The following is a 15,120-nucleotide window of genomic DNA, read 5'->3' as shown; positions in this document are numbered from 1 at the left end:
CATATATATTTATAATTTTGATCTTTCCGATCGGAGGCATAATCTACACACCACAAGTGGCACATTCCACGCAATTTAACAAAATTAAAACACAAAGAATTAATTAAAATCCTAACATATACACACACACATACACACACATATATTAACTAAGGTTGTTGATAATATATCAAAATATCGATATATCGATAGTTTTTCTTAACATGATTTATATATATATCGTGATTTTGAGCTTGCCCAAATATCGCAATATCGATATTTTGTTTCATATTTTTTGGTACCAAAGTTTTTGGTATCAAAGTAAAACTTTGATTACTCTGAATTCCTAAGCGTTACCGGGTAGAAAATGAACATAATATTCAATTATACCGATATAAAAAACTGTACGGCAAAGTGCAAACTCTGCGAAAGAGTTATTAAAACAAGTGGAAACTCTATCAACTTGACTTCGCACCTCAAAAACAAAAATTCCGATGTTTTCGCAAAATGTGCGCAGAAGAAGGTACGTTTTTGTGCTCATATAATACTGGAATTTGACAACAGCCGCGTAAATCCATGTGGTTCTTAACATACATACTTTAATTCTTTTCAATTTTTAGTTGGCAACAAATATTGAAAAAGTTCCAACAATAAGCGAATCTTTCAAGAGTACTGAGGCTTTTAAAGGTAAGTGTGATTAAAAACCACTAGTTGTTTTGTAAAAAATGAAAACTTCTCATTATTTTTATTTTAGAAGACGGGTATAAGTCAAAGGAGATTGCTGACGCAATTGTATATATGATATGCAAGGACAACATACCAGTGCGATGCGTCGAAGAAGAAGGTTTCAGAGGAATGCTAAACAAATGTGTACCGCATTTCAAAATTCCTTGCAGAACCAAGGCAAGTATTAATACATTTTTATGTACTATTATACCATCACTAATATATGTATATTCTTTTTCCAGATTACAACAATGATTGAGGATAAATACAGGCAGTGTGTGGAAACAGTGAATGCAATGTTGAGCGCTGTGCCGGACGTAGCGTTTACCTGCGACGCAGTTACTGTTCCGAATTCAAGTCGCTCTTTTCTGACAGTCACTGCTCATTTCGTTTATAAAGAGTCTCTAAACACTATACGCCTTAATTCTACAAGAATGGATCAGGTTTCTTTAAATTTAAATATTTGTATTTTACATGTGTTTTGTCGTCCATTGTTTATCGTGTTTGTCTTGTGCTTTGTGGTTACTTGTTTCTCATTTACTTATCAAAAAACATTTTTTAAAAACATACTTCTTTGTCGCATACGTTAAATTTAGTCGCATACCAGTGAATATATTTGTACCTTGCTGGAAGAGGCGTGCGCGGAATTTTGTATAGACCGGGTCGAGTGGACCACTCTTACTACAGATAGCGCTAGTAACCGTGCGCCGCGAAACTTTTTTTGGGGCTTGGAAAGCATGTGCCGTGCCTCGCACACTGCATTAATTTGATCGTTGATGATACCATTAAAGATATTTATTCATTTACGAACATTATGGATAAAATAACGCGAATTGTTATGCATTTCAAGCATAGTACGTCTATGATGGACCAATTAAGAAAGGCACAAGCTGATGAGGGCATTGCGGAAGGAAAAATTAAGACTATTATCCAAAACGTAGATAAGCGATGGAATTCCTGCCAGGATATGATGGAATCCTTTTTGGGCTTAGCCAACAAAGTTGCAGTTATCTTAATTAACAAGTTACAACGTGTGAAGGGATTACCCGAAATGCTAAATGCTTTAGAGCTGAATATTTGCAGGGACTTGTGTAGACTCTTCCAGCCGTACAAAACAGCGACAGAGCAGATAAGTGGTCAACAATACGTCACTGCAAGCCTAGTAATTCCACTAATACCGCTATTAGCAAATAGAACAAACAAATCGAGCTTGGAGACAGACAAGGGAAATCGAGCCAAGAAGGCGCTAGTTAAGATCTTCGAAAAAATAACTAACGAAATAACGTAAAACTAATTATTTAAGTTTAATATTATAAAATTTCAAACTTAGTTTAACATTAGAAAAACACATACTAATTATTTTAATTTTAAAAAATTTCAGATGTTGAGAAACAAGAAGATTTTGACGATTTTATGAGCTCCCACAATTACTCAACTCAAAGGGACATGCACGATGACAATAAAGAGAACAAGGAGCTCAAGTTATACTTCAGCTTGCCGCAAGCAGCTTGGGAAAACAATCCTATGGAGATATGGAAACCTCATAAATCAACCATGCCAAGCCTTTATAAACTCGCCATGAGGTACCTTGTTACCCCGGGTAGCTCGGTACCTTCCGAGCAGTTGGCGTCCGCTATAAAATGCGTGGTGTGCGACTCCAGGAGCCGTATGACGGATGCACACATCACACAAAGAGTTTTCCTCAAATCGATGAAGTCGTCACATTGGAAATAAAATTAAAACATATATCAGTATCATTATATAAGTATTATTATAATTTCTATTATATCTGGAATATATTAACTGTATTATTATTAAGTTGAGAATATTTATGAACAATGAACAATTATCTGTACTATTATTATTATGTTAAGAATTTAATGAAGTATTATTATGATTAATTTGAGAATATGTATGAACTGCAAATTGAAAATTTAATGATTTATTATTACATTGAGAATATATATAAAGTATTATTAGTTTTAAACACTTATTGTTTTTTTGACTTGGGAAAAAAATAACTACAAAAAAATGTCAAATATATCGATATTTTTTAGTGATATTTTAAATAATATTATCATTTTTTATGATAAAAAAAATATCATCGATACGATATTTTTTTAAATATCTGACAACCCTATTTTCTTCCCTCTCCTCCATTAGATTACTAAGCAAACAAATGACGAAAAGTGAGAGGAAAATGCATCTATGTACAAACTGTTTTCAGAATTTCGACGATAGCAGCAAACTGAAAAAACATAGTATGGAGTGTAATAAATTATAACTGAGATGCCGTCAATAACAATTCGATGCTTAGATTTAAAAATTTTAAAAATCAATTAGATGCTCTTTTTGTCGTATATTATTATATTAGATATTAAAAGTTCGGATAACGTAAATCTAATTCAAAAGCATATAACGTACGCATATAGTTATTATATAATATGTTCATTTGATAATAACTTGGATATATATCGAATATATCATGGTGAAGATTGTGCATCGCATTTTATAGACAGCATGTATAGAGATTGTTTAAAGTTATATGAAAATCACTTAAAGATAAATATGCCGTTAAATCCGCTATCAGTCTAACAACTAGATTCAATTCACTCAGAACTAAATTTTAGTATATGTGGAAATTTTTTCACTGATAAATGCAAAAAAGTTTTAGATCGTCGCCACTTCACAGGTAAATATGTGGCTCATAACAATTGTAATATAAACTATAAATTGCGAAAAATATTCCCAATAATCTCTCAGCATACGATGGTCATTTATTTGTGAAAGAATTATCAAAAATTGATGGCGAAATATCCATATCAAAGAAAACTGTGATAAGCAAAAATGAATTTTTAGAACTTCGATTTTTAGATTCATTATACCCGTTATTCGTAGAGTAAAAGGGTATACTAGATTCGTCGGAAAGTATGTAACAGGCAGAAGTAAGCGTTTCCGACCCCATAAAGTATATATATTCTTGATCAGGATCACTAGCCGAGTCGATCTAGCCATGTCCGTCTGTCCGTCTGTCCGTCTGTCTGTCCGTCCGGATGAACGCTGAGATCTCGGAAACTATGGGAGCTAGGCTATTGAGATTTGGCGTGCAGATTCCTGAGCTTCTTACGCAGCGCAAGTTTGTTTCAGCAATGTGCCACGCCCACTCTTACGCCCACAAACCGCCCAAAACTGTCGCTCTTACAGTTTTGATGATAGATAGAAAATTTTAACTGAAATGTATTGATCTCATCAATACCTATCGATTGACCCAAAAAAAAGTTTGCCACGCCCACTTTAACGCCCACAAGCCGCGAAAACCTGTGACGCCCACAATGTTCATGCTAGATAAAAAAATTTAACTGAAATGTATTGGTCTCGTCAATACCTATCGATTGGTTCAAATAAAATTTGCCAGGCCCACTGTAACGCCCACAAATCGACCAAGTCTGTGACGCCCACAGTTTTCATGCAAGATAAAAAATGTTAACTAAAATGTATTGGTCTCGTCAATATTCTTTGTATTCTAGCATTAAAACTGTAGGAGCCACAGTTTTGGGCGGTTTGTGGGCGTAAGAGTGGGCGTCGCAAATTGCTGAAACAAACTTGCGCTGCTGAAGAAGCTCAGGAATCTGCACGCCAAATCTTAATAATCTAGGCCCTATAGTGTCCGAGATCTCAGCGTTCATCCGGACGGACAGACACACGGACTGACAGACAGACGGACATGATTAGATCGACTCGGCTAGTGATCCCGATCAAGAATATATATACTTTATGGGGTCGAAAACGCTTCCTTCTGCCTGCTACATACTTTCCGACGAGTTTAGTATACCCTTTTACTCTACGAGTAACGGGTATAATTAGGAGTTAGGGCACTTATCGCAAACTTTAATTTTAGGAATGCATTACAATTTACCGATAATATGTTAGCAATACAAATGAAAAATGTGCATGTTCTTTATGATAAACCTGCCTATATTGGTTTCACCGTTCCAGAATTATCAAAATATAAGATGTACAGTTTTAACCATGACTATATAAAGCAGAATATACATCAGAATATGTTGAAGATAATGTTTTTAATTTACCATTGATAAACAAAAAACAAGAAAGGAAGTTAGCTTCGGCAAGCCGAGGCTTGTATACCCTTCCAGTTATAATTATTGAATTCGAAATTCTGAAAAATAAAAAAATTATATTCCCAATAGTATAAGATTATATGTTAAACAAGGAAGAACGCTATAGTCGAGTACCTCGACTATCAGATACCCGTTACTCAGCTATATGGAGATATGCAAGCAGCAAAGCGAGATTAAAATGCGCCACCTACCGGCGCTAGACAGATTTAAGCGTTATGGGCGTTAGAGTGGGCGTGGCAAATTTTTTTTTGGATTAATCGATAGGTATTGACGAGACCAATACATTTCAGTTAACAATTTTATCTTGCATGAAAACTGTGGGCGTCACAGGTTTGGGCGATTTGTGGGCGTTACAGTGGGCGTTGCAAACTATTTTTTGGGTCAATCGATGTTAACAAGACTAATACATTTCAGTTCGAATTTTTTTCTAGCATGAAGTGGGCGTGGCAAACTTTTTTTTAAATCAATCGATAGGTATTAACAAGACTAATACATTTCAGTTAGAATTTTTTATCTAGCATAAAAATTGTGGGCACCACAGATTTGGGCGGCTTGTGGGCGTTAATGTGGGCGTGGCATCTTCGCGTAACAAACTGAAACTGCACAAGGCTACGGAATCTAGATCTGAAATCGCAATTCTCTATCGATTTGTACAAGGCTACGGAATCTAGATCTGAAATCGCAATTCTCTATCGATTTTTTTAAGTTTGTGGGCGGTTTGTGGGTGTTAAAGTGGGCGTGGCAAACTTTTTTTGAGTTTGTTACGTACGCCCTCCACATAGAAAGATTCACATAGAGAAACAACGACGAATCTTTAGCCAGGGGGAGGGGTGCATGTGACTAACCATACTCATACTGGTAAAGGCAGAAGAAAAAGCAATTCGGCAATTCTCGGGTGTCGCGTGGTCAGAACAACGGCCACTATCAACCTATTGGTAACCATACTCCGGTAGCTGGCAAAGGGCAACAGCCGGCCGTTGACTCCCAAGATAGCAGATATCAAGAAACAGTAATTCTAGGTGGGAACACCTAGTTTATCCGATCCATACCCGCAGCCAAGTAAAAGCTCTAGTCTGCTATAAAAGACCTTAGACAAATAGGGAAAGAAGAGAATCCATTTGGGTGTCTTGCTGACGGAAGCCGGCAGCTTCGAGGGAAGGCGACTTTCCCTGGGGCAGTCGTCCATGGAGTCTTCTGCCACCAGGACCAGCCACCATATACAACAGTCCTTGAGGAGAACACAATTGCAGCTCGAAATAATCTTGTGCCGAACCAGCGCCGCTATTGTCATCAAAGAACGTGGAGAAGATCAACAATAAGGACGACATCCGACATACTGCGATGTTTGTGGACGCAGTATCCGTGATCTCCATGCTCCTGAAATTTGTTCAGCTGTAGGAACCATCCGTTCAGAGCGTAGCGACCAATAGCATACGTCGGAGAAAGTAGTGATGCAATATAAATGTGTTAATCGAGCCAACCAAAGCTAAAGTGATCTCATGCATAACCTAGGACCAATATCCTCAAATAATACAATTGGATAACAAGTGAAAATCAAGCACTCAAAAAGAGGCAAGATAAAAAGTAGCAAAAGGAAAGTCGCGTTTTTGCAGAGCTCCCGAAACAGTCCCTCAAAAAGTCTTTAAAATCTAGAAACATTAACAATTTCTATCGGACTATAAGCCGCCTGTGGTCTATGATCATTTAGCGTTCAAATCGTGCGTGTAATCTCCATACTTTTGTTTAAAAACACTTAAAACACATTTCTTTTGGTCGAAAGTGTAAAGATAAAAGAAAGGAAACATTCACGCACATATACTGCAGTGCACAAGGACTGAAAACTACCGAAAACACACTCAAATCAATAACTTATACAATTACACAAATCACTCAAAATTGATCAAAACAACAACAGTATGAGTGCATCAAAGCGACTAAGGAGTGAAAAGTCGAGTACCGAAATCAAGGTAGTTGCACGTCGGACACACAATTGCTGCAACAAATTGATGCAAAATTCACGAGTCAACGGAAGGAAATCAACATGGAACTGTTGCAGCTGATCGACGATAAATTTGCGGAGCAAAGGGAGTCACTGGGTAGAGAGTATCGAGAGAGCGAGGCCCGCTTTCTCAACACTCTACAGGCTAAATTCGATGCAATGAACACCGAAATACACAACCTTACGAAACGAGTGCGAGAGCTGGAAACCGAGGCAAAAGAGGTGAATACACTGAAACAACAAGTGTGTGAACTGGATGCTCAACTGGCAGCAAAGTGCAATGCACAGGAGGTCGCGGATGTTGCATGCAACCTGCACTGGCATGGTGTACCGCACGTCGAGGGCGAAAATTTAAACACCCTTTTCAATCGACTTTGTTTCTCACTACACCTGACCCCTCCTCCGCGAGTTAGGTCTATTTTTCGAGTCCGACCGCGCCAAAGAAACTCACTTGTTGACCCAATAATAATAATAAAAATGGATCACGTGCGCGAAAAAGCTGTGCTGCTGCGGGCGATTGGAGTGCACCGACAAACAACCAAATCGCAGCTGAGCTTACAACTGATCGGTTTTGACTCGCCGGCATTTATATACTTAAACGAACAATTAACGAAAACAAATTACAAAATTTTTAAGCATGCCATGCGCCTCAAAAAACAAAAGCGCGTAGCGGCCGTCTTTACTCGCCGTGGAGACGTATTTGTTAAGCCTATAGACGGAGGAGAGGCAGAATGCCAAGTTCCAGAGGTCACAACCAACACGTACCTGAATTCAGTACCTGAAAACATCTGTGATACTAAGTTTAGATTTATGTGTGTTGACCAATGTGATGTTTTAGATAATATTCTTAAAATTAAGTCTAACGCAATTGGACCTGACGATATTCATCATAAATTTATAAAAATTCTACTTCCTAAACTTATCCCATACCTTACGCACACATTTAACACGGCTCTTACCACGTCTACGTTCCCTGATTGCTGGAAAACCGCCAAAATTATCCCAATACCAAAATCAAGCAAAGAATATCGGCCGATATCTATTCTTCCGTACCTCTCGAAGGTGTTTGAAAATATTGTCGCATCACAAATAAATAATTTTATATCTGTCAATAGCCTCTTAAATGACCATCAATCTGGATTTAGAAAAAATCGTAGCTGAACTTCAGCCATCTTAAAAATAACCGAAGATATACGTCAACAGACGGACAACTCGTATGTCACCTTCTTACTATTGCTGGACTACAGCAAAGCGTTCGACACAGTAAATCATGATATCCTGTGCTCAAAACTCAAAAACTTGTATTTCTTCTCCAATACTGCCGTCAAACTTTTGTGTTCGTATCTTAAAAATCGTCGTCAATATGTTGTATCGTCAAATATTTGTTCTTCGTTTGCCTATCTGAAGCGTGGTGTACCCCAGGGTTCGGTTCTTGGACCACTATTATTCACACTTTATATAAATGATCTTCCTTCTGTGCTGTCGAATCCATTGTCCATTTATATGCTGATGATGTTCAGATGTATGTCAGTCGTCCCTTAAACAGAATTAGTGAGTGTTTAGATATTTGTAGAATGGAGCTTGGAAGAGTAAATGAATGGGCAAAAAACAACGGTCTAGCCATCAATCCATTGAAATCAAAGTGCTTAATCATTTTTTAGAAGAAATTATGCAATATTGAACTGTTCCCCTTGATGATTAACAAAACACCAATTGAGTACGTGGAAACCGCCAATAATTTGGGTATCACATTTAATAGAACCTTGAACTGGAATGACCACGTAAACAAAGCTGTAGGCAAAACATACGGACTAATAAGATCCTTGTCACTAGTTAAATGTTCCTTACCTGTTAGTGTGCGTCTTCTAATTGCCAAGTCTTGTATAATACCCACACTCTTTTATGGTCTAGAGATCTATGCAAACTGTGATGTAGCAAGTCAACATAAGCTGAAAATAGCATACAACCGTATTGCGCGTTTTATATTTAATTTGCATAGATCTGACCATGTAACTCAATTTTCTTACAAGATATTTGATATAAGCTTGGCAGATTATATGAAAAGTAGAACAATAATCTTTTTACACAAAGTTATATACACCAGGGAGCCATCGTACTTATTTGAAAAATTACAATTCTCCAGATCTACAAGAACAAAGAATATTATCTGCATCCGACACAGGTTTCTGCTTTCAAATAGACAATTTTTTATAAATGCGATTAGAAAGTGGAACGAGCTTCCCAACCACATAAAAGAAACTAGGAGCGCAACACTATTTAAGACAAAACTTCTCTCACACCTAAAAAATAGCAGTTCTAGTCTACTATAAGGTATATTATCCTATTTTAACATTGCGACTTATCCCCAAAACCATTTCCTTAGTTTTTTAATTTCGATTTAACTTCATTTCTATTTATCTAAATGTTCAACAATAAATGTAACAATGTATGTCATTAGATTTAAGAACCAATTTTGTCCAAATTTAAATATGCTTACCAGTTGTGACTAGCGCTGTAATTTATAAGTTTTAAAACTTGTAGCGTTAGGAAGCCTAAAACAATAAATAATAATAATAATAATAAACATGCACTGAAATATATTTAAACCAACCGAATCAATAGACAAAGTGCGAATCATGATAAACAATTAGAGAGGACAAATCTCCACCAGCCGTTGAAGAAGTCGCATGCCTGTGGCATAATATGTATATATTTTGTGTTTAAGTGAATTGGTATACTTAAGAACAGCAGTATTTTGGTGCACGTATATTTATATATATATCCAATATAATATTTTCCCAAAGCCCAGGATCCGGAGCGTCGAGATCTCATCGCCCAGGATTTAAAGAGGGGGTAAGTTTGTCGGGACACGTTTCCTTTCTTATAAACATACATATATAAATGTTCGTGCAGTATCCTACAGTTTTATAGACTACTATAAACTTTTTCAGCGGCGAGTATCAGCCTTGTAGTTATATGATAATTGCAAGAGTCCTATGAGCGACGTTTGTAGTCGTGAATAGTCAGTATTTTGCTGATGTGTGCACCTTCATAGGTGATAAATTCAATACTTTCCGCTAAAACAATAATTGTCAATTAATTTAATTCCTATATGAATTAACCAATATTATGTTATTCGACACCGGCACACGCCGACATAAATATTATTTAATAAATTTATAATGTGAAAAAGAATTGAAAACCATGGTGTGCTAGAACTATAACAACGGGGGTGTGCTGACGCAAGGAGTGGAGTAGGTCAAGAACAATGACATAACTTTCGACGGACAACCTTGACAATAGGGGATCGTATTGCGCGGCCCGCGACGATCCATTGGCACACGAATGTGTGAAGGGGAGGGAATATGGCCAAAACACAGCCCGATCGTATTGCGATCAAGCGACAGCTAAGCTTGCTGGGCAGTGTGGACTGATGACTGACGAACTTTGTGACTAATATTATTTTCCAGGCACTTTTAATAATTATTCTCGTTATGTTGGAGAGAAGAGAGGCTTACCAAGATCCCACGACCCGAATACGACGTAGCTTATGCCGGCAAATGGTGCCTGAATATCGGACGTCTCTCCCTCGGCCCAAGTCCCTGTCAGGATTCGGGCACTAATATGCCCACGTAACAGAATTGGCGCCCAACGAAATGATTTTTCATATTCCTTAAAGAATTTTACCAGGGTCCACAATCTCGGTACCTGCGGTATCGGAGTGGATGCACCTAGGGATGGCATAACTTTCATCTTTATTTACCATGAGTAGTTTGACTGTTTGATAGAGCAGGGAGCTTAAATAATTTTAAATATGCGCAAACTTATTTATTTTGTCTTTAAATAAGTAACTTTAAACTTCTGTGACTGTCCGTGTTGAGAGGCCTCTCAATCAGAACTTTGTCTCAGAATAGTGGCTCGACTTTAAAATGTTTTAATTTGTTGTCTATTACAATCGTAGGAATTCCCTGTTTTGTTCATGGACAAATTTACCAGAATTTCCTTAAATCAAGAACTATGAGTTATCCTTTTTATAATACTATACCTATAGCTAAGTGCCGACCGACTTTTTGTTGAAAGTAACGTAAATACAATTTATAGGTGCTTTCTGGCCGACGCCCCACGACGTACTAGTCATTTGTCAGGTCGTTTGATAGGTTTCAGTCCAAAAAGAGCAGGAGCGCAAATTTAAAATTTGTTATCTAGCATGAAAATGGTGGGCGTCACAGGTTTGGGCGGTTTTTGGGCGTTACAGTGGGCCTGGCATCAATGGAAAGGTAATTCAAATGCCGTTTGAATGATACAATACATTTCTTAACCCATTCAGTACTTATTGTAAAGGACGAATTTGTGTGAAAATGTCCTTTTTGAACTTTTTTCCTCGACTTGAAAACTTAAATTTATTGATGCAAAAAGTTTCTTCAAACAAAAATAATAGTTACTGCAAAAAGAATTTTTCAAAAATCAATTTGGTTATATTTTTTATTTTTTTTTAAAGGTGACAATGTCGGAAAAAATTTGTATGAAAAAGAGAAAAATATGGCTAAAATGCATGTTTCTAAGCATTTTCAAAAAATCATAAAAAATATAAGCAAAATGATTTTTGAAAAATTCTTTTTTCAGTTACTATTATTTTTGTTTGAAGAAACTCTAACTAAGGGGGTATGCTGACGCGAGGAGTGAAGTAGGTCAAGAACAATGACATAACTTTCGACGGACAACCTTGACAATAGGGGATCGTATTGCGCGGCCCGCGACGATCCATTGGCACAGGAATGTGTGAAGGGGAGGGAATATGGCCAAAACACAGCCCGATCGTATTGCGATCAAGCGACAGCTAAGCTTGTTGGGCAGTGTGGACTGATGACTGACGAACTTGATGACTATTATTATTTTTCCAGGCACTTTTAATATTTATTCTCGTTATGTTGGAGAGGAGAGAGGCTTACCAAGATCCCACGACCCGAATACGACGTAGCTTATGCCGGCAAATGGTGCCTGAACATCGGACGCCTCTCCCTCGGCCCAAGTCCTTGTCAGGACTCGGGCACTAATATGCCCACGTAACAAGTTAATCGATAGGTATTGATGAGGACAAAACATTTCAGTTAAAATTTTTATTCTTGCATCAACACTTTAAGAGCCACAGTTCTGGGCGGCTTGTGGGCACAAACTTGCGCTGCGTAAGAAGTTCAGGAACCTGCATGCCAAATCTCTATAGCCTAGCTCTTATAGTTTCCGAGATCTCAGCGTTCATCCGGACGGACGGAAAGACCGACGAAAATCACTCATAAGCCAAAATTCGAAGTTGATGATTATGTGCGAATAAGTAAATATAAACATGTATTTGAAAAAGGCTATTCTCCAAACTGGACAACTGAGATATTCAAAATCAAACTGATAGAAAATACCAATCCTATTACTTAAATGATATTAAGGGAGGATTTTATGAAAATGAGTTGATGAAAGCTAAATTTCACGACACTTATCTAGTGGAGAAGGTTATTAGACGCCGAAATGGTAGAGCATTCGCTAAATGGTTAGGATTCTCATCAGAGCATAATTATTGGATTGATTTGTAAAAATACGCATATAGGTGTAAATTAAATTCGTTGTTTGAAGGTGAATTAAAAAAATTGTTTTTTTATTTTAAAACTCGGGAGTTAAACCTTAATTATTAATACACAATTAATACAAGACACTTTTAATACTTGTGAACCGATTGTGGTCTCGGACAAAAAGGACAGCCCTCTTCATTTCTCGGCCAGGAGCTTTTCTCTTTGAACTTTTAGAGCTTTAATTAATGTTTAGATTAAAAGCATAAGATTAATCTTTCGCATCTCATTGTGAAATTCAATTATGCTGACCGATGCAATTTGGTGGGAACTTGCAAAGCAAAAGGCGCAATTGATTGGGCTTTGAAGGGAAGCTGATGTGTACTTTAATTTGGATTTGTTTAACTTAGCTGGGAACCAAAATCGGACCTCAAAGCCAAAGGCAAAGACAAAGGCAAATGCAGAGTTTGAAAAGGCGCAATTGATTGGGCTTCGAACGGAAGCTGATGTTTACTTTAATTTTGATTTGTTTAACTTAGCTGGGAACCAAGATCGGACCTCAAAACCAAAGGCACATGCAGAGTTTAAAAAAAATTTTTAGAAAAGCCATAAGCGGCCTAGTTTCATGGGTTGGATGAAATTCATTTTATTGATCTTAATTCTGTTAAAAAAATGTTCTTGGTTAATAGATTTTTCTGGTTCTGCCCGTTGTTTTTTGGTTACAAGTAATATAGCTTTTTTGTATTTTATAATAAGTAAAAAAATCAAATATATAAAGATTAAAATTAATAATATAAAGTTAAGTGATATTTAAGTATTATTAATTTTAATGAAAGGACTTAAATTGTTTATATTATCTTGAGTAAGTTCTGAGTTATTTGATAATATGTAATCGGATATTTTATAATTTTTAAAGTGGTTCGTAGTTATGTAACTAGGAATTTTGTTTTCCAAATTGGTATATGAAATATAATTAATTTCGGTTGTACCATTAAATGTTATCATAAGAGAACCGTTAAAATGGGAGTTGTTAATATTGTTACCATTTATAAGAATAGCACCATCTTGTATGATGTTTTTTTATTTTTTCTCTTATTTTCCTACAAGTGGATTTCTCACCATTTAATAAGCGGGTAAAACAATAATAATTAAAAAGTTCGTTCTTAAAGATAGACATTTCATAAAACAACTTGATTGCTCAATTCTATTTTCCCAACGATTTGGGAAATCGCTTTAGCGTGATATATTTCGCATCTGTTTTTTGTTATAGGGTATTTTATATAAATTATTAAAAGTTCTTTATGCAGTGCGATTTTAAAAACAGAGATGTCCATTAAGTCAGCAATAATTACTGGCTTTTGTTCATGTTTTAATATTTCCATGATGTCATCATTGTTTAATATTTTGGAATTAAAAACGTAAATTTTTGCTAGTGTGATTGTGTCAATTAAATTTTGCAGATAAAATGTTAATAATCGTAAGCGATGTTTTCGCAGAGGTAAATCTTGATCAATAAAATCATTTTTAAAATTATCAGAAAGAGATTCTATGTCACTGAACAATTTGGATTTGATAATAAATTGCTTATAATTATTTTCAATTACAAAGCTGAAGGCCTATAGCTGCTATAGCTCATGCCCATAGTTAGCATTTAGTTTTTAATTACTTGTTAGCATTATATAAATAAATAAATAAATTTTCAATTAGTTCATTGATTTAATTCTGAATTTTAATAAAATCATCATGATCCGGAGTTCCAGCTAACCATTTCCACACAGTGCCTCATTTATCCCCCTTTTTGATCTAGTTGATATTAATTGTGATAAAATTAATTCGATTACTTATATGTCATGTTTAATTTCCCGTTGTGACCTTTTATTAGTATTATCTGATTCCAATTTTATTATTTTTTTATATAAACTAAGGTACGTGGAATAAATCTGCGTATGAATCGTACGTCAATACTTCTTTATTGTCCTTGAATAAAAGATACTCATGACATGTAAAGTCAATTATTTCTGATTTCGCTAACAAAGTAAGGTGTAGTATGAGCACCTGATAAAACATTTTCTGGAAATGGTTAAATATAAATAAATATTTAGAATTTTATATTATCTTTGTTATTATTTTTCATTATGTGTTTCTAACAGTTTCTCTCATGTATTTTTTAAAATTTGAGGAATGTTATCGTGCTTTATTTTATTATATAGTACGTCAAAGGGTTTTTGGTTCGTTGTAGAGTGAATGCTCTGATTATATTCTTGAGCGGCTCTTATTACTATTTCGGAATAGTCGGTCAGATTAAATTCTTCTTTAATGCATCGAGCTAATTCTGTTAGTGTAGAATGTGCCCTTTCAACTTGTCTGTTTGAGGTACTGTGCCTCGGGTCTGCGTAATGTAAAGTTAAACCGCACCTTTGTGCAAAAGATTTAAATTGGGCCGAGGTAAAGCTTGGTTCATTATCGGTCATTATTACTTTGGCTTGTGGAAAATGTTGAAGAAGTTCCATTACTTTGTTTTCGATATTTAATTTATTTTGGATTTCTTTTACTACTAAAAATTTTGAGTAAGCGTCAATACAAGTTATGAAAGTAAGACTTTGCGCGTAATAAATGTCGATGTGTAAATTTTCGCCTTCTTTAGTCGGGATTGGGGCTTCTCCAATTGGAATTTTACTTGGGTGTCTGTTATATTTGTTTTCATTGCAAATTTTACAATTTT

At 35.9% G+C, this 15,120-nt stretch overlaps 1 protein-coding gene across 1 annotated transcript; it reads left to right on the top strand.

Annotated features, from left to right (window-relative positions):
- Positions 1-310: 310 nt before the first annotated feature.
- On the top strand, positions 311-2,535 carry LOC139354806 (E3 SUMO-protein ligase ZBED1-like). The gene is made up of 5 exons (XM_070999050.1): positions 311-502; positions 600-666; positions 734-882; positions 948-1,148; positions 2,087-2,535. The coding sequence occupies exons 1-5, from the start codon at positions 347-349 to the stop codon at positions 2,120-2,122; spliced, it is 609 nt and encodes a 202-aa protein (XP_070855151.1). The 5' UTR covers positions 311-346; the 3' UTR covers positions 2,123-2,535.
- The last annotated feature ends 12,585 nt before the right edge of the window (positions 2,536-15,120 follow it).

This window comes from Drosophila suzukii, unplaced genomic scaffold (assembly GCF_043229965.1).
Source record: "Drosophila suzukii unplaced genomic scaffold, CBGP_Dsuzu_IsoJpt1.0 scf_23, whole genome shotgun sequence".
Classification (NCBI taxonomy): domain Eukaryota; kingdom Metazoa; phylum Arthropoda; class Insecta; order Diptera; family Drosophilidae; genus Drosophila; species Drosophila suzukii.
The sequence above is the reverse complement of the archived record's forward strand: the minus strand, read 5'-3'. Positions and strand labels throughout refer to the sequence as shown.

Excerpts from the sequence above, each read along its gene's own strand:
- LOC139354806 (XM_070999050.1), top strand. The coding sequence starts at position 347 with ATGAACATAATATTCAATTATACCGATATAAAAAACTGTACGGCAAAG. Across the intron at positions 503-599 it reads CAAAATGTGCGCAGAAGAAG|TTGGCAACAAATATTGAAAA; the intron begins GTACGTTTTTGT and ends TTCAATTTTTAG. Across the intron at positions 1,149-2,086 it reads ATTCTACAAGAATGGATCAG|ATGTTGAGAAACAAGAAGAT; the intron begins GTTTCTTTAAAT and ends AAAAAATTTCAG.